Here is a 24,797-nt window from a genome sequence, read left to right as displayed (position 1 = left end):
AAATTGGAAAAATAAAAAAATAGATTATGGAATGTTTTATTTTAACATAATGAAGAAAATATTTTAAGATAAGGGGTCCAAATATTTTATAAATCATTTCTAAAAAATATGTATGGTATCAGATTATTCTAATTTCTGTGAGGACAAGCAAGTCCTAGGTTACAAACTGAACAAGATACATTTCTTCCTTTAGGAGGTGCTGTTGTCACCAGAAAAGAAAAAGGTTTCAGTTTTGTTTTTGCATGCGTGTGGTATGCATTGGTTCTGTTCCTCTTCACTAGGCCTCAAAGCACTGGAAGAAAATATAGAGCAGCAAAAAAGGCCTGAAAGTATATACTTAATTACAGCTCAGAAAATGATTCTGATTAAATTTCATGCCCATTCATCGAAACTTAGTCCCACTTCCTTCTTCAGTTCTTTTTATGAGAATGTTTTTTTAAATACTGTGGAGAAGAAATAGGAATAATTGTTACTTCTGGATTTTTAAAAATTATTTTATGGAGGTTTTTTCCCTTCCACATAAACTAGTAAACAGTTCAGGAGATGGTGGCTCCATTTGTTACAAATACAAATAAATATTATTTTAAAAGTAAATTATGTTTGTAATAATAAAATACACTATATTTTTAATATGCTAGTTGTGATAATTTTATGCCCATTAAAATTGTCCATAGTTATATTTTATGTTTCTAAAGTAACAGAATGACTTTCAATCTGGAAAGGAAAAAAGAAGTGCTAATGTAGCAATTTTTTTTTCAATTTTTCCGAAAATTTTCGTTTCCCCCTGAAAAAAAACCGGGGTTTTTTCCGAGCTTCAAAATTTTCGGAAATTTTACATCTCTAGTTGTAGGGGAACAGAAGGAGAGGTAAAGCATCTTTTTACTCCTTTCCTCCCACAATTACCTCTCAAGGCAGGCTGGTTGTAGGTTTCCACCACACACATTAGCACCTTCTACCCCTTGACAGGAGAGATTATTAGGGGTTCAAGGCAGGTATCCAGTAGGGGAGACAGAGAGAGCACCCAGCCTACCTGCCCCTCTCTGGGGATAGCCAAATTTTATAAAGAATTTTAAAAGATAAGAGACAGAACATTGCTTCAGGAAAACAACAACAAAACAAACAAAAACAAACAAACAAATTTACAAAGAGTCTTCTGGTCTCCTTATGTTTAAAGCAGTGTAGATGGTCAGTTGAGTTTTGAGGCCCAGAGTGTATGGGCCACAATATAATTTTAAGTGTTTTGGGGACCCAGGTGGGACTTGATTGACAGTTGACTGTTTCCTGACAATCACAATCTGGGTCAGTTCAACAGGTCGAAATTTGACATCCTATGGAAGTTGAGGAAATGTCTATCACTTGCTACCAGATGTGGATTCAGGGAGGGAAGTGATTTCTCAGCTAAGGCAGAATCATTCGTTTCCTACTGTTGTGAAAGGAGATCACAACTTGTGTGGATGTATTTAACGCTGTTCTTCATGCTCCCTGATAAAGAATTTTGTGTCTTATTGCCCCAGCAAATGGTGCAATGAAAAGTTTTTGCTTTGTATCTCTTTTTAGTTTATGCTATATAAAATGCAGTACTTGAACAAAAGCACTTGGAATTCCTTTCATCTTCTCACTGAATATAGTTAAGGAAACATTAGCAAGCTTGTGGACTAGTGGTGTTATTTGCCAGGGACCAAACTCCTTGTTCCATATAGGAAGGGCCTTTACAATTTCTCCCATCTACTTCCTCCTCTCCCTTTTCTCTCAGAAAGCCCACCCTCTGTAGCACATGGTGGAACTATTTCAGATTCCTTCTGTTCCTCCAGCTCATCTTGATAACTGAGAACAAACCTTGGTGCCAGTGGCACTTAGGAAGTCAGCTGGCTCTTCACACACCTCACCCTTTATCATAATGGGGAGGGCATAATTTTTGCAACATGAAAAACCTAATTAGGTTAGAAAAATGGTCTTCAGGGCTTAAAATGAAGGCAGCAAAACCCCTCTTGCTTTCAGACACTAGGTAACCTTTGTTTAATTTTTAATCTGAACTCTTTATTGAATGCAATTTAGGGGGATCCATCATTTGTTCTTTTCATAACTGGAATCTGCATGTTTCTTCTGTCTGCTCTGTACTTCTCATACACCTCTTTTGTTTTGAAAGGGAGCCAAATCAACATGACTGTGATTCAAAGCCAAGAATCACTCCCTTAGCTATGGAAATGAAGGCTTGGAGGGGCTGTTGAGCATGTGTGTGTTCATCTTGCAGTTTCTGTTGAGAGTGCTGTGGCTTCATAACAGGAAAACCAAGGGAGAAAGGAGGGGTGTGTGTGTAGAAAGCAAAATAGTCATTTTGTAATTTTTCTCCCCATTATTAGAAATGACACTTCCTCTGCCATTTTAAGATTATTAGGGTTTTTTTGGGGGGGGGTGGAAACATGGACAGATGGCATTTAATCAATTGAAAAATTGCATTCTTGCATGTTCACATATAAGAAGTTTGTGCCTACAACTAAAAAGGTCATTTATGAATGTGTAATTTTTGAAAGGTCCTTTTTGAGGAAAGATGATGTGGCCTTCTTACAAAGGGCATCAGTAAACCTTGGTTTTCCTATTTGCTGAGGTATTAGAGATTCTGGTCAACTTTCACTCACTTCCTCCTTGTGCAGTGACTGTAAATAGAGTTTTGGTGTGTAGGTTTAGTGTTGCTTGTGTGGGACAACTTCATTTCTGACTTGCTTGTTGTAAAACATCAGATTTATATAGCTTTTGGCAAGCCTTGTGGGAGGAAATCTAACCAGTGGATGTTCTTGCAAACCTGTTATGAAAATGTACTGGCCCAAGTACAGGTCTTGCCTTGCCTATCTTATCATGATGACAAAATGCATACATAAATGAGTCACCACAAACCAGGCAGCCAGAGCAAGAAGGGTGTTGCTGCAAGGGCGCAGCATCTGTCAAGTGAGTGTGTAGCTGAGTGGGAAGTAGGAGAACCATTGTGCTTTGCCATTGCAACACCACAGGGCTGGTAGCTTGGAGAGCATAGACTGGGATTCTTCCTAGATTTTAATTGAATTTTGGCTGAAAAGTGAACAGTTTTAGAAACTCATATATATATATAAGCTAGGCGCCAAATGGCTCCTTAAAACAGGGTTGCAGTTGCCAAAACAGAATGCCTTGTTGCCATTTTTGGGACAGATGGCTCAAAAGTCTTTTTTTTCAATATGACTTTTGGATTCCTGAAATTCATTCTGATTGTGCAGATAAAATTTAAGGGATAGAATTCTACAGGATGTGTTGCTAGTGTGTGAAAACAGTCAAGATCCAAAGATCTCCAGGCATGCACCTCCAGGTGGTAGAGGTGACAGACACCATCCTGGCGCCCAGGCATCTTCACTTGGTAGCAAGTGGCTGATATCCAGGTGCAAAATGCACCTGGCAAATGTCAAACATTGGAGGCAAGTTGTGTCCCAAAATGAATTTTTCAACATTGAGCCATAGGAGAAATGAACTAAAGACTTGTCTAGTAGTCAGCAGCAAATCTGATTGTTTTCAGCAGTGTCTGTGCTTCTGACTACTAGACATGTGTGGGATTCTACTACGGTATTAGCCTCCCACATACCTTTAAATGAGAGAGTCCCAGGTAAATGATTCTGAGTGAATTATAGATGTTAGTAATCATCAGCCCAAGACCATAGAAAGGACCTAATCTGAGCATATATCTACAGTGCAAAGTTCTATTGGTTTTAAACTGGTTTAACTACCATGACTGCCTTTGTTCCTTCTCCAGAGAGTTGTGGGAATTGTGAGTGTTGAGTCACCATGCTGAGAATTCTGCTTGTGATGTCTGGCCCCCTCCCACAGAACATACTAACATTCAGTTGGTAGTGGGAACAACTGTTATTCCTCTAAATTCCTCTTCAAAACCCACCTTTTCCAAAGAGACTTCGACAGAACCCTTTCTTTTATTGGCTTACTAATCAAATTTATATCTCACCCTCCCAAAAGCACCTAGCATGACAAACAGGTGATAAAACAATTTAAAAAAAAAACAATTCCAGTGCAGATACAGACTGAGAAAGATTTCAGTTTAAAGGTTTGTTGAAAGAGGAAGGTCTTTCATAGGTGCTGGGAAGGCAGCAGAGATGACGCTTAGCTAATAGTCAATGGAAGGGAATTCCGAAAGGGCATTGTGTGGCACCTCCTGCTAAGGTGGTGTCTGCAGGGAGGCCCTGACCCGCAGCAGAGTACAGTGACACCTCATATCCCACAGCAACCAAGCATAAGTACCGGTAGGTGCAACTGAAATAAATGCTTGTTCTTCGCCAGTTTGTCCCTGCCTCCCTCTCTTCACTTTCTTGCATGAAGGGGAGAGGTCCCTAGTTAATCTGTGCTGTTAATGTGCCCGTTGATTCTTTGCCTTATGACAGGATGGCCTGAACTTCAGACATGTGTCCCTAAGCAGTGTTTGAAATTCGCCAGGTGCGTTTTTTTAAGGGTTTGTGGTGCTCCTCATGAGCAAAAGGCGATGACTCAGGATCTGTATATTTTCATCAGTTTTATTATTCGGATATGTACAAGACAGAGCTCCAAATTTCCATGACTGCCTTAGTCACTCTCAGATTCTGGAAGTGGCAATTTCCGATGGCGCCTCCAACAAAAAAGCCTGGGGACCCCCAGTCTCCTCCTTTCCTCTTTCCGTTTGAGCCCCCTACGTAATTGGGGCGATGGAACTACCGTTTCTCCCTCTGTCCCTGAACTGCTAAATTGGTGTCAGGACCCTGCAGCGTCTGACTGCCCTTCCACCACGGAACTCTCTCCCTGCCTGTCACTCCCACAGGAAGTCTCTGGGCTCCTTGGGTGGTGTTGGGTACTCTCAGCATCCCAGGTGCCTCCCTCCACCCCAGCCGGCTCTCTGCTGCCTCTGGAGGCTCCCCTGACAGTTTTGCAGCTGGTGAAGGCCCAATTGCGACCACATGGAGATCTCTGTATGTCAGGTTAGCAACTGACATCTCTATCTGGCTGACTCCTCCAGCCTTCATAAGCAGGTAGGCAGAAGTGTTTATATATTGCATTTATGTCCCACTTTTTTGTCCATGGTTCATTCCCCTTCTCAGTTAATCCGTACAACAACCCATTGAGGTAGGTTAAGAGGCTGTGGCTGGCCCAAGGTCATCCATTGAGCTTCATGACTTGAGTGGGGATTTGAACCCTCATCTTCCAAGTCATAGTCTGACACACTAACCACTACATCCCATTGGCTTCCTAGAGTATTTCTGCTATACTATGAGCTAAATTAAGTAGGTAAATAAATATGGGGAAAGCAAAATGTTACTTGGAGAAGGATCCTGAAAAAAATTCCTTGAAGATTGAATTTGTTTTATTCTGAATTGTTTTATTTGATGGTTTTCATGTGTTGTAAACCACTTTAAGATTTTTTTCTTTAAAATATAAAGTGGTATAGAAATGAAATTAATAACAAAAGTAACACATTTCATTGGGTGGGGGGCGAGAATGGCGCCTAGACATTCCATTGTGGCTACCTAACCTAGGTTTCAGGTGCCATTTGGTGATTAGCTGTATGTATCTGAGTTTCTGACATCGTTAAAAAATACTTGGCAGTGACTGAATTTACATATTTACATAGATGATGGTTTGCTGTGAACATACAGATGGTTCCCACTTTGCTTTCATAGGAACAACAAGCCAGGGTCCCTGGCCAAGTGTTACATTCGAACCAAGAACAGGGGTTTGTTTTGCTTCAGACAAGCCCAGATAGCAACCCAAAGTTTGCTTTTGGCTTATCAGTCATGGTTTGTGATTTGTTGCTCCCATTAGCAGAGGAGGGAGGGAGGGAGGAGCCATCTGCACACTGAAGGCAGGCTATTCACCCTGGTTTATTGTGATGGCCAGTCAAATCTCCGAGGAAAGCAATTCCAAAGACTCGGTGTTTCATTACTCTTATTTAAACCATAACAAGGTGATGCCTGAGGAAGAAAATGTCAGGCACATATACACAGATATTGAATGCAGTAGTCCATTCCTGGTTTTGCTGTTGATAAAAGGGTTTTTTTGTGTGTGTGCTAATGAGCCATCTGCTCTGCTGTTTGTAAAAGTATAAAATTCCCACTAATGTAATTAAAAAAAAAACTTGTCACCACGGAGTTGCCTAAGACTCTTCGATTAAGGTAGATGGAATCTTTCACCTTTGGATCACTGTCTTGAACTCCATTCAGGTCACTACAAAATGTTTGCCCTTACAACTTGGCAGCTTTTTGGTCTGTGTGGAATCAGCTGGTAGCCTATTCCCAGGTGGACCAACTGTACTTGAGACACTCTCTCCATGACAGGCTCCTGGTTCCCAGGCAGTCCTCCTCCTAGCCATAGGACAGGGCTTTAGTAAGTTTCAGGTGCTTTGGAGAATTGACTCCATTGTAGTCAGCCTGGTAGCTTTATCAAGTTTTATTGTTTCAGGGTTAATGTTACAATCTCTGTGTATAGTATCAACAACTGCATATAAAGATGTCTGACTTGGGTCAAAGCTAGCTATGAGGCAGAGCACCTCTCAGAAACCCGAGTGCTTCAGAATTCGCAGCCACATTTTTAGAACGCTACCAAAAATGTTGAGATTTTGCTGGAAGCTGATAGAACTCTAAAGCATTTTCTCTTGTTTATAATGCAGTGTGCACTGCAGATGAGCTTTTGCAGTTTAGTATTTCCATGTTTTGCTTAGTTGATTCACATTCTTAACTGTAGATGTACAGGCCATTAACTTCTCCGCTCACAAACTTAACAAAAACAGGTTATCTTTGTTTAGGTTCAATCACACAAGCAGTTAAGGGTTTTTATTTTTATTTTATTTTTTTATTTTTTAAAGGGATCTGTGTGTGTCAAGCACACTTCCCTAATCCTTATTTGCAGGCAGATTTGTGTGTAATGGCCCACACCTTAAGTGGGGGTGGGAGGATGCAGCATTTGATTTGATGGTTTGGTAACCAGCCATTTCTGTCAAGGAGCTTGTGCTTAAGCACTTTTTTAGTTCTTGCTTGGAATTTTGTAAAATCCTAATCAGGGGAAAGATGTTCCCAGCAATTTTCAGCTGGGCTGGTGCTGAGGTCAAATAGTAGGACATGTCAAATAGTATGACCGGTGGTCAGATATTCCATGCAGCCATAATGCCATGGATAATCAGAGAACCTTACCTAACATTGAGTTAAAATAATTCAGTTAAATGTTTGGCTTCTATTGAATCACAATGTTAGCTAATTTATAATTGTAATTAACATAAGTATCATACTTGCTGATAGTTCTATTTTTATTGTTCTGATAAAGATAAAGCTTTTTATGTACTTAACCAACACTGGACAATATTTGATCAGACAATTGATCATGGTTTGTTTTGCATGGTTTGTTTGTTGGACTAGTCAAATGTCCAAACATAGTCTTAGGTGGTGATTTTGGAGAGTATTGTTTTTGGCAGCGTTCCTGATTCTCATGAGATTGTTGCCAATCATGAAGACTAAATTGGACGTCCTCCTCCACATGCAATCATGGATACTTGTTCTTTCCTTCTTCTGAGTCTTGGCATATTTCTAGTGTTACTGCAATGTTTTTGGGAAAGGTTCCTATTCTGAAACATAATGAAGACAAATGAAGGGGGCAAGCATCAATGTGCTTACTCCACAGTAGCCCTGTTAAGTTTGGGTGTGTACTCAGTAAATTTATATTCTGCTTGAATAGCTGAATAAAGGGCTCCCAGTTACAACAAACCATTCAATAAACTATAGTGAACTCAGATAACCAAACAATATTCAAACAAAATAGTTGATCTGGATTATGGGTTAGCTGGCACTGTTCCAGAGCTCAATATTAGGTATTTGGAAACACATTGATGTAAAAATAGACTATATCCTAGAACCACAGAATTGTGGAGTTGCAAGGGATCAAAAGGGTCATCAGTCCAACCCCCTGTGATGCAGGAATCTCAACACACGGTCCTCCATCCAATTTAAAACCATACCAAACTCTGCTTAGCTTTGCAAATTATCTTGTTAGTGGAGCAAAGGAGTTACCTAGGCTGTTCCAGGGTCCTTCCAAATGGGTGTTTATTGGTGCTCCTCATGTGTGCAAGGTGTTTTTTTTTCTGTGTCCACACAATGTCAAAATTCTAGTCTGTATATTTTCCCTACTTAATCCAGAAAGGTTAATCTGATGTATTTTTATTCTTTTAAAACATTGCCAACAACCCATTTGTGATATTAAACCTCCATCTAGAAGCACCCTAACTGGAGGAATCCAAGAAACAGTAACCCATGCTGAATTTTCTTCTTCTGCAGAAACAATGAGACGAGTGGTACGACAGAGCAAGTTTCGGCACGTGTTTGGTCAAGCAGTGAAAAACGACCAGTGTTACGATGACATTAGAGTTTCTCGGGTGACGTGGGACAGTTCTTTTTGTGCAGTAAATCCCAACTTTGTTGCAATAATAATAGAGGCTAGCGGTGGTGGTGCATTCCTGGTTCTGCCTCTACACAAGGTAAGTGGTATTTTAAATAATACTGTAGTTTAAACATGGTCCTGTAGCTTACTCTGCCCTATTATTACAATACTGTATTTTATTTTTCCTTCAGAATATGAAAAGTCCAGTAGATAGAAACATAGGCCACTTGACTGCTAGAATTTGGTGTTGTTGGCAACGCATTCATTAGAGTCATTTTGTATCTTAACAAGCACCAGTTTAATTCAGGAAAAGAATAAGTACCTTGCTAGCTTAGAGGCCTCTCTCTCTCTCCAAACTAACGGCTCCCATCCTTGGCATGTTGTATTTGAAATTGCTTTAATTCTTTCTTTAAAATAGAAATGTGAAGAAATACAAAATGGAAGAAAAGCCCTATTCATGCTGCCATGATTATAAAGTGAACATGTGTGTAGGAGTGGGACCCTGCTGGCAGGCTCCACCTCCTGACTTACTGCAAGTTCAGATGATTGCGTGAACATAATAGAAACATCAGAAGCTTCCTTATACTGAGTTGGACCATTGGTTTATCTAACTTTCTTTTGTTTACATTGACAGTGTGTTGTCCAGGGTTTCAGGCAGGGGTGCTCCCACCATATGTGGAGATGCTGAGGATTGAACACATCGTCTACCACTGAGTTGTGGTCATTTGGAATGTCCATACATAGCCTTAACTTTGCAATTCGGGATCTTGCTTCTTATACTTGTATGTAGACTCAGAATTCAGAACCTGGGCTAAAATGAATTAGTATTTTTGTAGGGGACTATGAAGCAAAAAGCCCTGACGGTTTATTTTGAATATTTGTATTCTGCCTTCTGGTTGGCTTATTTTCTGGGCAGCTTACCACAGATTTCAAAAAAGCCCTGTCCCAGGACAGCTGATAGTTGGATCAATTTCTCTGACCAATGGGACGAGACTGATCTGCCCTTGACATGATGATCTTCCTGGAAGGCAGGGAGTACAACCTTCTATAGCCCTTGTTCCTCTGAACCCAGTGTGTGTTTGTGTGTGTGTGCTTCCCTTCAGTTCTGCAGTCTCAGGGTAAGTCAGGGACTGCAATAAAATGTTGCCGTGTGAAGTACTATTTGGCCACTCTTTCTGTTTCTCAGCAACATTCAACATTTTGTTCCCACTGAACATACTCAGTCATCGTTGGATTGTTTTTGGGTCTCTTCCCTTAGGGCTTTTTCTGTAGGTTTTTTTTTTGGGGGGGGGGGTACTTTCACAAACATTGAGGGTTCTCCCAAGCATGTTGATGTATCTCTGTTGTGCATGGACGTTGTTGCTTTGGTTGCAGACCCTTGCAGTCTGAAAATCTGAAATGGAAGGAATAGTTGATAATTCAGGGTATCTGTTAGATAAGCTAAGTACCAGAGGGTTTTCAGTATAATAAAAAACTAGCCCAGAACCTGTATGAATATTCCTATGCAGCTATGTTAGATTTCCTTACTTGTGATAAGTGAAGCTGTCAAACATCACTTAATATGCCTTTCTTGCAGCAAGGGCTTGCTCTGTGCCTCAGAATAGACAATAGAATTTCAAGCACCCCTAGTCTTCTTGAATTTATCTGTTCCAGTCCCAGCCTGACAGGCTTTCTTCCTTCCTCTATGTGGATACTTTTAAAACCACATGTGTTTTAATGTTGAAGCCCTGCTGGTCTTTAGTTGGCTGTTGCTGTCTGAAGCAGATATGGTACATTTCAGTGGCATTCAAAGGGTCTGTTAAGGCCATGTAAGATTTTGGGGAGCTGCTTTGTGGAGAACCTACCTCCCAAGATGCTGTTGCCTCCCAGCAAGGAGGGTACAGGCCTCCCTGTAACATTTATTGCATGGAACTGGGCTGGGGAGAGCCAGCTGTGTCAGCAGCATCAGGCAACAGTCCTGAATCTCTATCCTCCTTCTGTAGCAACAAACAAATCAAATGCCTCTCTTTTTCTTCCTATGAATGCTTTTGCCATATTCTTATAGCAGGAGTAATAACTATGATCAGAGTCCTGGTGTAGAAGCCCTCACAATATACTGAGTGGGTGTTTTCATGTGTGCTTTGTGGCCCTGATGCTGGCAGGGCAGAGGAGTGCCTATTTCCCACTCTCATTTAAAGGGGGGGGGTGAGATGGAGGAAGCCGAACTGCCTGTTCTTTGCATTTCTCTCTCTCTCTCTCTCTCTCTCTCTGTATGTTCCCTCTGCAGCCCTGCCTCCACCACGGCTGCTGCAACAGCATTTCCACAGCTGTCAGTGCAGGGCTCTGACAGTGGTTTTTACCATATATGGCCATTACAGCTCTTTGGGTTGGGAGGCAGGCTGAATAATTTCCACCCTTCGCTTTGATTGGCCACTTTGAGCCTGGAAGAATGATGGGATAGGAGCTCTTCTGCAAAAAAGGGAGAAGCAGCTTTGAGTCAAGTGGAAAGGGTGGCTTAACTCTTTGCTGCCGGGTTTTTGTATCGCCAATGCATGTGCCAGCTGAATTCTACCTGGCAGCTCCTCTCTCTCTTGATTTCTCAGTGTGCAAGTGAGTGGGAGGTTTAAATAATTCTCATACGGTTATCTGGGGAGACATACCATGTGCAGCTCTTGACAGCCCTGGCTGTAATGTGCTATGTATGGAATTAAAAAGCAGGGAGGAAACCAGTGTTGTTAAAGCGTCTCTTCCTGATAGGAAACCTTTACAGCAAGGAAGGGAAAGGATGTGCCAAATGCCTGGGATGGCAGAAAGTGCAGCAGTTTGGCTTCACATGATCAATAAATTGCTTTTTTATTGCAGAGTACTTGAGAAGTCTGCATTTTTATTTTCAGAAAGCAACCTTAGATTAAAAAGTCAATATGAGGATTACCGGTAAATAATAAGACCAAAAGAAACAGGGTAGAGCATGTGTTGAGAAAGAAAAGAATGGATATTATTTGTCTCCAAGAGACACACGTTACAAGAAAGCATCGCAGATTATTGGTTAATAAAAGACTGGGAGAGGAGTTTATATCTTCAGACTCCGTAAAAAAAAGAGGGGTGGTGATATATGCGAATCCTAAATTAAAACTGGAACAAATTTACAAAGACAACGAAGGCAGAATTATAGCAATTAAAATTCAGGGGAAAATGGAAAATATTATTATAGTGGGAATTTATGCCCCAAATGGAAAAAAAGGCTGAATTTTACCAGAAATTGGAAAAAGTATTATTAGAATTTTGTGATCAAAAAATTATTTTATTGGGGGATTTGAATGGAATAATTTCACCAGATTTGGATAAAAACAGTAATAAAGCAGGATCTAATGAAGGAAGGCTACCCAAAGCCTTCTTTCAATTAGCAGATAAATTGGACTTACAAGATGTCTGGAGATGTAGACACCCCTCCCAAAAACAATATACATTTTATTCACATGCAAAAGATTCTGAAAGCAGGATTGATTCGATTTGGACATCTAAAGAGTTACTACTAAGGTGTAAAAAAACAGAAATATTACCTAAAATTATCTCTGACCATAGCCCAGTTATGATGGAATTAGTAGGTAAAAAGAGTGGAATCAAAAGATGGAAACTAAATGAGATTTTATTAGAGGATGAGAGGGTAGTAAACAAAGCAGAACAGGTATTGAAAGAATATTTTGAAAACAATTTAAATCAGGAAACAAATATAGAAACGGTGTGGGACGCTGGGAAAGCGGTGATTAGGGGTTTCTTTATAAGCCAAAATAGCTGGAATAAAAATGAAAAGGCGAAAAAATTAGATAACCTTCTTAAGGAGGTAAGGAAATTGAAATTGAATTAGGGAAAGCCAAAATGCAAAAGAAGGAGGAATTGAAGAAGAATATAAAATTATTACAAACCCAAATCTCAAGTATTATTGATAATGAAATTGAAAATAAAATAAGGTACCTACGACAAAAAAGTTTTGAATATTCAAATAAGGCAGGAAAGTATTTAGCTTGGCAGTTAAAAAACAAAACAAAAAGAGAGAGTTATTGATAAACTAATAGAGAACGGTAAATTAATTGGTGATCCTAAAGAAATCTCCAATTCCTTTGTGAAATTTTATGCCAAACTATATACATCAGAAAGTTATAGCAAATTGGATATAGGAAATTACCTAAAAAAGACGAATCTATTGAAGATCGATGAGGAAAGCAAAAAGCGACTCGAAGAGCCGATTACATTAATGGAAATACAAGGAGCGATTAAAAAAGCCAAAATAGGGAAATCACCCGGCACGGATGGGCTGCCTGCTATTTATTACAAAAAGTTTAGAAAATTATTAGCAGAGCCTCTAAAGTTATTAATGAATAAAATTGGTGATGGAGGGACCATCCCTAAATCATGGGAGGAGGCTTACATTTCAATGATCCCCAAGCAAGGCACAGATAATTGCCAAGTCCAAAATTTTAGACCAATCTCTCTGCTAAATAGTGATTATAAACTGTTTGCGGGGATTATAGCCAGTAGGCTGAAAGGGGTGTTGGGGAAATTAATAAATAAAGACCAGGCAGGATTTTTACCAAACAGACACATCCATAGCAATATAAGAAATGTGATAAACATCTTATAATATTTGAATATGAAAATTGATTTAAAAAGTGGCGTTTTTCTTACTTGACGCAGAGAAAGCGTTCGACAAAGTGTCTTGGGCCTTTCTTAAAGAAAGTCTAACAGTATTGGGATTTGGGAAGAAAATATATAATGGAATAGATTCAATTTATAAAACGCAAAGAGCAAAACTGATAATTAATGGTGAAATTTCTGAGGAGTTAAAAATTCAAAGGGGCACCAGACAGGGATGCCCGTTATCCCCCCTTCTATTTATTTTGGTACTTGAATTTCTATTGGAAAATTTAAGAAAAGATGATGATATTAAAGGAATTAAAATCGGTAAAAATATATATAAAACCAAAGCTTTCGCCGATGATGTCATAATAACTGTGGAGAAACCATTAGAAAGTATCCCTCTAGCTCTAACCAGAATTATGGAATTTGGAAAATTGGCGGGATTAGACTTGAACAGGAATAAAACAAATATGTTAACCAAAAACTTAACAGGAGAGGAAATTGAGAAATTACAGGAAAAGGTGGGATTAAAAGTAGTTAAAAAAGCCAAATACATAGGTATTTGGATCTCCAATAATACCAATAATCTATTCAAAGATAACTATATAAGTAAATGGGAGGAGGTTAAGAAGGATTTGGATATCTGGCGTAGATTAAATCTATCATTATTGGGGAAAATAGCAGCCATCAAAATGAATATACTCCCAAAAATGTTATATTTATTCCGGATGTTACCAATTTTGTCAACAGGGTCAGAACAATTTAAACAATGGAGGAAGGATTTAACGAAATTTATTTGGAATAGTGGGACCCAGGTGGCGCTGTGGGTTAAACCACAGAGTCTAGGGCTTGCTGATCAGAAGGTCGGCGGTTCGAATCCCTGCCACGGGGTGAGCTCCCGTTGCTCGGTCCCAGCTCCTGCCAACCTAGCAGTTCGAAAGCACATCAAAGTGCAAGTAGATAAATAGGGACCGCTCCGGTGGGAAGGTAAACGGCGTTTCCGTGCGCTGCTCTGGTTCGCCAGAAGCGGCTTAGTCATGCTGGCCACATGACCCGGAAGCTGTCTGCGGACAAACGCCGGCTCCCTTGGCCTATAAAGCGAGATGAGCGCCGCAACCCCAGAGTCGGACACGACTGGACCTAATGGTCAGGGGTCCCTTTACCTTTACCTTTACCTTTTTATTTGGAATAGTAAACCAGCTAGGATTAAATACAAATTATTAATTGACATAAAAAATAGGGGAGGATTAGCCTTACCGGGTTTAAATCTATAGTATGATGCGGTCTGTTTTTTATGGTTAAAAGATTGGATTACTTTAGAAAATTTAGAATTATTAAACCTGGAGGGAATCGAAAATAAATTTGGATGGCATGCTTACATGGTGGAAGACAAATTAAAAGCCCATAAAGGATTTAATGCACACATTATTAAAAGATCTTTGTTGAGGGTCTGGGACAAACATAAGAACCTCTTAGAGCCAAAAACACCTAAATGGCTGTCGCCTATTGAAATTATCACCGTAAAGAAGGTAAATATGGAAAGAAGCTGGGGGAAATATAATGATTTATTGGAAGAGAGAGAAGGGATACTTAAACTGAAGAAATATGAAGACATTAAACATCATCTAACAGGATGGATACAGTACCATCAGGTACATAGTAAATTTAATAAGGATATGAGGCAAAAAGGCTTTTTAAAAGAACCCTCTTTATTGGAAACACACCTACTAAAAAGCGATAATAAAATAATTTCTAAAATGTATAATGTTCTGCTTGAGTGGGAAGTCAAAGACGAAATGGTAAAAGAGACAATGATTAATTGGGCAATGGATTTAGGGAAGACCATACAGTTAAAATCGTGGGAAAAACTCTGGAAGGAAGGGTGGAGGTTCACAGCTTCAGAGGGAATAAAAGAAAACATGATCAAGATGTTTTATAAATGGTACCTTACACCTGTTAAAATCCATAAGATGTATAAAACCAAAGATAATTTATGTTGGAGATGTAGGAAAGAAACAGGGAAGTTCATTCACATGTGGTGGCACTGTGGTAAAATTAAAAAAAATTGGACACAAATTTTTGAAGAAATTAAGAAGATTTTGAAATATAACATTAAAAGAAATCCGGAAGCCTTTTTAATAGGTATATTAGATGATGGAGTAAAAAAGGAAGATGGAAATTTGTTTCTGTATGCAGTAGCGGCTGCAAGAATTTTGATTGCATCTTACTGGAAGACACAAGAAGTACCTAGTACACAGGAATGGCAAGAAAAATTATTTAGCTTCCTGGATTTGGCAAAATTAACAGAAGTGATAAGAGGTGGTAGTAATCAAAAATTTAATCAAAGATAGGAGAAATTTGGAATATATATGAAAAACCAGTGCCCGAATATAAAAACTTGGATCCATTTCTAACATTCTGTATTGGTAAAAAAGGGAAGGAAAGACAAAAAGTCGATAAATTTACATGAATTTTGGTTAAATGATTGGATAACGCAGTAACGAGTAAATTAAGCAACCCGGGAGGAGGGCAGGCGGAAGCCTAAGTCAAGTTTACAACTAGGTATTATGATTTATGATTAACTTGGATCGGTTATGATTTATTTATTTAAGTAATGAATTTTGATATTTTATTAATAGATAGCATGATTGAATGAATGAATATGTATGATTTGTTTTGTTCAAATTTCTTTTTGATGTATTATGGTTATGTGTGTGTGATGTTTGTTTTGTTGTGTATTGTTTTTAATGTATGAATGTTACAATTCTCAATAAAGATTTATTTTTTTTTAAAAAGTCAATATGAGGAAGTAGATCTTCAAGCATTGTTCAGAGCCCACTCTTTCCCCACAGGGAGTCAGAATTCAGGTGGAGTAGGTAAAGGACCCCTGGACTGTTAAGTCCAGTCAAAGGCAACTATGGGGTTGCGGCGCTCATCTAGCTTTCAGCCCGAGGGAGCTGGCATTTGTCCACAGACAGCTTTCCGAGTCATGTGGCCAGCATGACTAAACTGCTTCTGGCGCAATGGAACACCGTGACAGAAGCCAGAGTGCACAGAAATGCCATTTACTTTCCCACTGCAGCGGTACCTATTTATCTACTTGCACTGGCATGCTTTCGAACTGCTAGGTTGGCAGAAGCTGGGACAGAGCAACGGGAGCTCACCCCATTGCGTGGATTTGAACCTCCGACCTTCTGATCCGCAAACCCAAGAGGTTCAGTGGTTTAGACCACAGCATCACCCGCATGATATTTGTGGAGGCTTGAAGCCAGTGGCTACTATAGCTAGGCACCAGTAAAAACCAAACTGCAACGTGAAGTGGGATTGTGCGTGCCTGAGAGCAGCCCTGTTCTCCTGCTCCCTGCTTTCTCCTTGGCAGAGTGCAGTGAGTTGGCCCGGGGTGGGTTGCCAAGCCCTGCTGAGACCAGACACGCGGCAGGGGGAGCTGGGCTTTTAGCAGAGTAGGGGCTCTTCAGCAGATGAACCTTCTTCATTCTGGCCATGATCTGTTATGAACAAGATGAAACTTTGGGAGGGGGTGGTGCTGTGTAATTCCTTGGGAATATTTGGCATCTTAAACTATTTTTCCTGTTAAGCCAGATGTTGTGAATAAAACTGGGATGTTCCTTGTATTTTTCCTTTCAGCCACGCAGTCTTTTCTTTAAGGGACCAACTTATTTTAGTGAATGTGTGTAACGGCAGTCATTTGGAGCTCTTGTTCGGCAATGATGCTGGAAAAGGGGTGCAGAGGCAGATTGAAAAGCAGAAGTACTTTATGTCTGGAGTTCTAGTTCAGACAAATAGCAGCTGAAGTTTTTGGACCATATCACTTCAGATTGTTTAAAGATATTTCTACAGAAGAAAATTTCCTTCACTAAGGATGTCAGGAGAAGAGTGTTTAAATTTCTGTGTTGGGGGAGCTGGTTTGTATGGGAAAGCATTCAGCCATGTATGAGCAGTTATCTGCATACTGACATGGTATGTCCTGCTTGCAGGCAGGATCTGCTTGGCCACTGTTAGAACAGCATGCGAGAGTAGGTAGTCCCCAGCAACCGGGGTTCTGTGGCAAACTTCCAGTGGTTGAAATCAGATGCTGGGGAGCAACAAGTTGGCTGTTGCCTTCACATATTTTTGTGGGCTTCCTAGAAGCACCAGGAAGGCCAGCGGCAGAAGCAGTGTCCTGGACTAGCTGGGCATTTTAGTTTGATCCAGCAGGGCTTTTCTTACGTTTAAGGCCTAATTCTCGAAGGAGCTAAACCTTTTTCTTGACTAAGAACAATAAAAAAGAGCCCCAGAGGATCAGAAATTCTGAAACTGACCACCCAGGTGGCTCTGAGAAGTCCACAACCAGCACATGAAGGCAGCAGCCACCCCATTGTTGCCCCCAGCAACTAATATTCAGAGAATTCTGCCTCTTTCCGGTCATGAAGCTTGTGGATACTCTTCCAGAGGAAAGCCCCTTCTGCTTCTGAAGCTGATAGCAAAAAAGTTTTCCATTATAAAAAGCTTACAAGCTGTGGCACTGCCCCTCAGAATGGCATGTGGGAGCTCTGCCTGCTGCTGTGCTACTCCACTCAACAGCTGATGGGCAGAAAGCCGTTCCTTGCAGTGGGCTCATCTGTGCAGCTTCCCTGCCCTTTCTGGTGAGATTGAGGGGAGGAGGAAGGGGGTCTACGCTGCCCCTTAGATTACCCTTGTGATCTATGCTTCTAAATAGGTAAAAACAGCTGTTTAGAGGGTGCTCCCCACATGTGCATTTCGCTTATGCGCGTGGGGGAGTTGCCTGTATAATCTAGGGCAGGTGGGCGGGACTTGGCCAGGTGGGTTCTCCATCCCCTGCTCCAAGGAATTTCATGCAGTCATTACCACTGATTGCAAAGCACGTTCCTTTAAGGGGGAAATGGCAACTAAAAAACCAAAATGATGCACTTACATTCTTTATTTCTGGCTTTTTTGTCCTTTTGTGAGAATATGGGATATGCTCTCCTCTTTGCATGAAACTTAATCTTGCTTCTCTCCTGTTGTGGTTTCTGTTGCCTCTTCTCAAAAGCTAACATTTTCACAGGAACAGTGTGCAAACCATTGCATGTGCAGGATAAAAGCCCCCACCATATGTTGTACGCATAGTTGGTCTTCCCTTCCCTTCAAATGTTCCTTCTGGGCATTCAGTTGTGTCATCTCTGAGGGATTTGGTGTTTCATCTTACTGCACAACTGAGAAATCAAGAAACCTGCAGTTGCAGGGGAATATGCCTATAGTTTGCATCTGTATAATCTGTATGAAACCTCGGGCCCTTCCCCTCAACCTTTCCTGTTCCTAATTCCTCCAGGAAGATCCCTTTTTGAACTTCCTTGCATGTGCTGACACCAGAAGCCTTGACAGGCATCCCTTGAGGCTCTTCCAGTGGCTGGCGTGGGGAGTGCTAACAGAAGTGCGTTGCTGCTGTTTTCTTCTGTTGAGGGACTATCAGCACTTTCACTCATAAAACTCGCCTATGAAAATGTTGGTTTTAGTTTGAAACTTGGCGTGCAAATTTGAAGCTTGGGAGCAAAAACCCTTCTTGTTTTTGGAAGCTGCACTATTTGTTTTTCTGGGGAAAGACCAGAATTAGAAACGGCATCGCTTGCTTGCTCCACACAGCTGAATCTCTGCCAGCCAAATATGTCATTCCTGTCCTGAGCAGTGAGGAAGAAACTGCAAGTGTTGGTTCACTGTAGAAGTTAAGGTCTGTGGACTTTGTGGCATGGAGTGAGGCTGTGACTAATAGGGCAGGCCATGAGCCAGTAAACGGGCAAGCCACCAACCGAGGATTATCATGTTTCTTCTTCTTTGCCTTCTCTTTTATGCTCACGAGGAATTTGATGTGGAAGTGAAGTCTTCAAAATCCAGCCCCAGCATCTACTAACTTGTGGCACAAGTTAATTTAGCAGAAATTAATAGCATCCCATTCTTTTGTGATTTCTCTAAATTCAGCTCTTCCTCTCATGTTAATATAGACTTAATATATATTTGACTGAGGGCCTGTGTAGTGTAACTACAGAGGCAGTGTAACTAACAGAGCATGGGCGGTCCAGCACGCAGCCCAAGGGCCACATACGGCCCTCAATGACTTTTTTGGTGGCCCTCAGCCTCATTTGCCCCCCCCCCCCCCTTCATGCCTTCCCAAAGCCTGGTAAGTGAGGTGCTTGGCTTTGGGAAGGAGGCATGAGGGTTCTGACAGGGTCCTCCTTCCTCCTTTCCGAAACCTTGTTAGTGCTTTCCCAGCTTAGATACAGCACAAAAAGAAATTGTACAACATTACTATAAAAACAGGATTTCAGGCATAGTGGCCAGTCTTGTAGGTCAGGGCTTCACGGATGGCAGAGAGGAGGGCCCCCCTGAGGGCAGTCACAGTGGTTCAGAAGTAGTGACATAGAAAGGTATTCTGCTTCTTCTGGTTTCTAAGGAATGCAAGCCAGACACAGTACTCTTCTAGATTTTGTCATCCCCCCCCCCCATACAGTAGTAGCAACAAACTGCTGTTTAGTACTTGAAATGCAGTAGCTGTGCCAAGTACTCAATTTCTTCCTCTGGCAAGCAAGTTGGCAGTTTTGTTTTGTCTGTATCTGTCACAGCTAATTTTGCGGTGAATTTCTGTGCATTGGCACAGATCTTTCCAGGGCAGATATTCCATGGAAACTACTGCAGTTTCAGGGCCCTTTGTGCTTGGACCGAGCACTTATCTGTGTTCCTTTGTAAGCACATGGCACTGAGCAATGAAGTCATTCGGCTGCTTGGTTTCTAATCTTCCCAGTGGGTTGAGATACCAACCCTATTACTACCTCTTAACTATTTGAATATTTGAAAAACTAATTGAGTCGCACAGGCCTGGTGAGGCTCCTCAAGCTTTCTAAAAAAATCCTTGAGCCAGAAATCATTTGAGTCCTGATAACAAATCGCATAGCTTTAAAGCTTGTCTCTTGCTGACCATGGCGGTCTCCAGCAGGAGTTTCTCTTGCACAACCTGCTTTGAGCTGAATGGAATGGGAGGAGGGGGGAGCCTTGTGTTACTTCCGACTCCAATAGGGCCTGTGTGCTGGAGGCGTTCCTGTTGAATTGCAACCTGTGGTCAATGGATCAGAATAAGTTAGTTTCCTGAGAAAAATATGGCAACCCTTTGTTTTACACACCATTTTTGTTTCTACCATTTCAAAATTTGGATCCTGCAAAGCAGGGCCCCACTTTCTAAGTGTGATGGTGCTCTGCGAAATGTAGAGCTACAAACTGGATATTATTATTTATTAAATTATTATTTATTAAAACACGAGTGTAAAAGGTGTTTTTCACAGCCAGTTTGTTGCTCTTCAAGGCTTCCAAAGTACTTCTTTCACACGGAACTATCTGTCAGAAACCCCCCCCCCCCACTCTTACAGTCCCGTAGGACTATAAAGACACAATTTATATGCACATCTTGCTTTTTATACATGCACACACACCCATGTTAGCTCATGAACATCTTCAGTCTGCCTGATACTGGTGCCGTGTAACAAGCTTAGGGGACTTTGAATGAGTTTTGATCATCTGATAGCTGTTCATGTTTCAACCAGTTGCTTTGCTAGAACTTTCAATTGCTAACTGATGTTACTTGAATGTATTCTGTGAGTTTTGATGGAAGGTACAAGCTTTGTGTCCCCAGAGCAACTTAAATGGCTCTGTAGCAGTCTTTTGGTGATGGCGGTGTTACTATATTCCCTGTTTCCTTATCTTAACAAGGGTTAGTCATGGAGAGCTTGGCCGGCTTGCTGGATGACTAATGGCCATTTGTCATGGTCTTCATTTAGGTCTGGGTATAACCCATCTGGTGTTGGTAGATGTGGGTGCTCTATAGATGCAACAGGTCTTGTTAAATGATGAGAGGTGGGACTGAGGGTTTGAACCTTGAGGTGGAGTGAGTTGCTGCCAGGTGTTTCAAACCCATTCTTTGTGATCCAGTTTCCTTCCCCTCTCTGCTCCGTTCTTTAGCATACACAGAGCAGAATGTGCAAGTTGGTGCCACTTCCTTATTTCCAGCTGCGGCGATAACAGACATTCCTGAGGAAGTGACTTTCTACATTCAGTTATCTAAGAAGTATATTTCTGCGATTAGCTGCCTTTTTCTAGGAGAAAGACAGGGTTAGTCATGGTGGAAGATTGCACCAGTTTTCCTGCCCATCCTATCAGGACTTTTATACAGAAATCTGTTTTGGACTATGTGACTTCATTAAATGGTCTTATTTGGTAAACTTTAAGCCCTCTGGAAGGGTTTGTGTAAAAAGCTATGTAGATCTCTCAGGACCAGTGTTATGTGGTCCCGATGGCCACTCCCAGTCACCAGTCTAGCTGCCGCATTCTGGATTAATTGCAGTTTCCAGGTCACCTTCAAAGGTAGCCCCACGTAGAGCGCATTGCAGTAAAGCCCAATTGAAATGGATCTAGAATATCAGTTTCCTCCAAGAGCATCTGGATCTGTTCCATGACCACCCACTCAAGAACCTTGCTCCAAAAAGGGAGATTAGCAACTGGCTGGTAGTTAGTTAGATTTTCAGAATCTAGGGAAAGTATCTTGAGGAGTGGTTTTGCCACTGCCTCCTTCAAACAGGCAGGGACCACTCCCTTGCATAAGGAGGCACTCCCTTGCATAAGGAGGCACCTTCCTGCCCAGCCAGATGTCCCTTCCCTGCTAGTTTTTATCACTCAGGAGGGGCGAAGGTCCAGAGCACGTGGCCACTCTGACTGATCCAGGCACCTTTTCTGCATCCTCAGGCCTTACCAGCTGAAACTCATCCAACACAACAGGACAAGACTGTGCTCTGGACACCCCTCGAGATTCATCTTTAACAGTGGATTCAAGATCCCAGCAGATGCAAGCGATTTTATAGTCAAAATGCTTTGCAAAACAAGTCAGTTAAGGGTTGTTTTAAGCATAATATCCCATACATCTAATTGCTAGGAATTGTTCTGTGCTACAGCTGCTCATTTGTTTTTGTCTTAGTTTTATCAACATCCATAAGGATTGCTCTAAAGTGACCAGCCTACTTTTAGGCACTTAATTTTTGTGTGGCATTTAACTTTTTTTTTTTTAAAAAAATATCCTGTCATGATGCATATTGCAGAAAGTAGTACTAACATACTGTACATGTTGGCCCCAGTGAGGAACCAGGATTATATTTTGGGATCTCTCCCACCCAATGAGTAGGTTTGCACATAACACTAAGCCATGGTTAGTGACCATAGTTTGCTCTCAAGCCATTCAAAACCAGGTTCTAATCCGGATTTCTCAATCTCTGATTTGAGAGCAATTTTTAGCCAGCAGTAACTTTGTTTTGGACAACATAGTTAACCATAGTTATTGCAGATCAGGAGAAAGGATTATTATTTTTCCATGGATGGAGTAAGAAGCCTATGAACCTGCAGGGTTCAAGAATGGTTTGGTGGTTGGTGAGATGACACATAAACTGGGCAAATCAAAGGCTGATTCACATGATCCTAAAAGTAAGCTAAAATGTGAGTTGCAGTGAATTGTGCTTGTGGTTGCTCTGTTGCAGACCAAAGTCCCATTTGACTACTACTGACTCATTATTGGAAGCCTTTGTGGGGAGGAATTTAGTAGTTAATTTTCATAGCTGAAAGCCCATATTTTCCATTCTGATGAACTTCTGCAGGTCTTAATCTGGTCTCTGACCACTGAGAGACCATGCCAGTCTGATTGGTGTAGCTCATCAAACAGGAAAAACTCCATTTTGATTCTGAGATTGTTTACCAAGTTTTTAGTAAGTAGTCATTATATGTGAATAAAAGACTCCCGGGTACATCCCAAACTGCAACACACTTAGTGTAAGGGCCCATGCAATTATATTTGTTTTTCTCTTAAGTGTATAAAAGGGCAGTAAGATAATGACACGAAGAGAGTGATAATTGTAGGTCTGTGTCTTAGCAAATGAATTGCCATTTTAGATAACTAATAAAAAATTAAAAATCATACGTTCCATACATTTCACACAAGCTGCTGAGTGAGACTGAATACTCAGCTGTTTGTTTGAATGCTTGGTGTTTGGTATTAATCTTGTTCATACAGATGAGAGGCATTTGCAAGTTTAATATGTACAGTATGCACCAGCTAATTTTTTTCCTCTTAGTCAAAATCCTGATTGACATGTCTGGATTAAACAATGTTGGTTCTCTCTTAAGATAGTTCTGTATTTTACTCTTTAAAATGTTCAAGTGTTCCCATGTTAGAGACTGAAATTTTTCACGAGCCCCTCAACCTGTTGATTTTGTATTCCTTAGATGTAGTACTTATCCCCCCCCCCCCCGCCCAGACCACCCATCTACCACTCCATTTAGATTTTGGCATAGAGGAAATGCATTTGCCTTCTTCAGTGTGTTATATGCAAACTGGCAGGCAAAAAGTTGGAAAGCAGATGTGGGGAAACTTTTTTTGGGCCAGGGGCCGCATTTGCTTCTGGGCAGCCTTCCAGGGGCCCAGTGGGCAAACCAGCACAGGTCAATTTTGTGCAGTAGGCTAGTTTCTACACACACTCATGCAACCCTCTCTATCCTGACATGCAAGAGGCATGATCAGAGCACAGCGACACATCCCAGGCAGGGCTAGTGAAGGGCGTGGCCTAGAGGGAGTTGGGGGGACCAGATGGAGAGGCCTGGTGGGACACATTCAGCCCTGAAGGACTCCATGCTGGTGTAGGGATGTTTTCCTCAGTAGGTACCGCACAGGCTCACAGGGCTCTGAATCTTTCTCCTTTCTCCTGAGCCATTTTCTTCCCCTCAATCCTGTCCATGGTGTTTCCTGTCGACAGGGGTGGAGAGCCTTGTCTTTCTGGATGGTGTTGAACTCCCAACTCCCCTCAGTGCCAGCAACATTGGTGGGCTGGAGGATCACCACCCCTGCTTTAAGATATTGCGTACATGCAGATAGAAGCTGCTGCCCAGGGGCTTGCAGGTGGTAGTGCCTTATGTGCTGGCTTGGTCTGACACACTGTTGGCCAGCAAACAGTTTGGTGGTTCCTTAAAGGTTGCAGTAGCAATTTGCTCTTTGATCAGAGGCTGTGCATAATCACCTCTCCATCTGGTCACAGGCACGAGATAGGCATTTAAGTGGCCATGCCCATGACATGTTCCCAGCTGTGAAGAAGAGATACCTATCTATTCAGTTTCAGTGGAACTCTGTAAGGATTGCTTCTTGTTGCTGTGTCTCATAGTCCTTTAGGACTTGGCCCTCTCTCCTGATTTTAGCGAGCAGGTTTAAGGTCAGTCAGTCTGCAAGAGCTAATGGCTATCACTGTTTCTGAAACCTTATGCACAGTCAACTCTGAATTGGAAAAAAAAACCTCATTTCCCTGGAATTAGCAGTGCAGTAATTGGATGCACGATCCAGAGTTCAAGCAGCATAAGGAGCAAAGAGTAGCTTAGGAAACCCAGTCATAGGTGTTTGTGTCTGAAAAAGGCAGCTGTCATGGATCTGCCTACAGATCAATAAATGGGGTGAGTTTTAAACACTTACCCGCTTCAGTCCCTGCCGTTTCCAGTCAGAGGATCTCTGGTAGCAGCAGTTAATGGAAAAGGCCTCTCTCATCCCATCCTAGAGAGCTGTCAGTCAGAGTAGGCAACACTGGGATAGATGGCCAAACAGTCTCATGGAACCCCAGGAGAGCTGCTGCCTATGTTTGTCTATGTGAATTTGGGCAACTAACTTTGCGTTCAGTTAATCTATTACAGTCAAGGTGTGA

At 41.4% G+C, this 24,797-nt stretch overlaps 1 protein-coding gene across 2 annotated transcripts in view; it reads left to right on the top strand.

Annotated features, from left to right (window-relative positions):
- Positions 1-24,797, top strand: part of CORO1C (coronin 1C) — a 58,863-nt gene that overhangs the window by 14,287 nt on the left and 19,779 nt on the right. The window contains exons 1-2 of one of the 2 annotated variants that reach the window (XM_033168997.1): positions 4,958-5,030; positions 8,319-8,518. In XM_033168997.1, the coding sequence (XP_033024888.1) occupies positions 8,324-8,518 (195 nt within the window). In that variant the 5' untranslated portion in view covers positions 4,958-5,030; positions 8,319-8,323. Of the gene's footprint in view, positions 1-4,957; positions 5,031-8,318; positions 8,519-24,797 lie in introns of those variants that run through there. The other variant, XM_033168996.1, reaches the window with a different exon arrangement.

Source organism: Lacerta agilis, chromosome 14 (assembly GCF_009819535.1).
Source record: "Lacerta agilis isolate rLacAgi1 chromosome 14, rLacAgi1.pri, whole genome shotgun sequence".
NCBI classification, from domain to species: domain Eukaryota; kingdom Metazoa; phylum Chordata; class Lepidosauria; order Squamata; family Lacertidae; genus Lacerta; species Lacerta agilis.
This window is presented reverse-complemented; position numbering and strand designations above follow the sequence as displayed.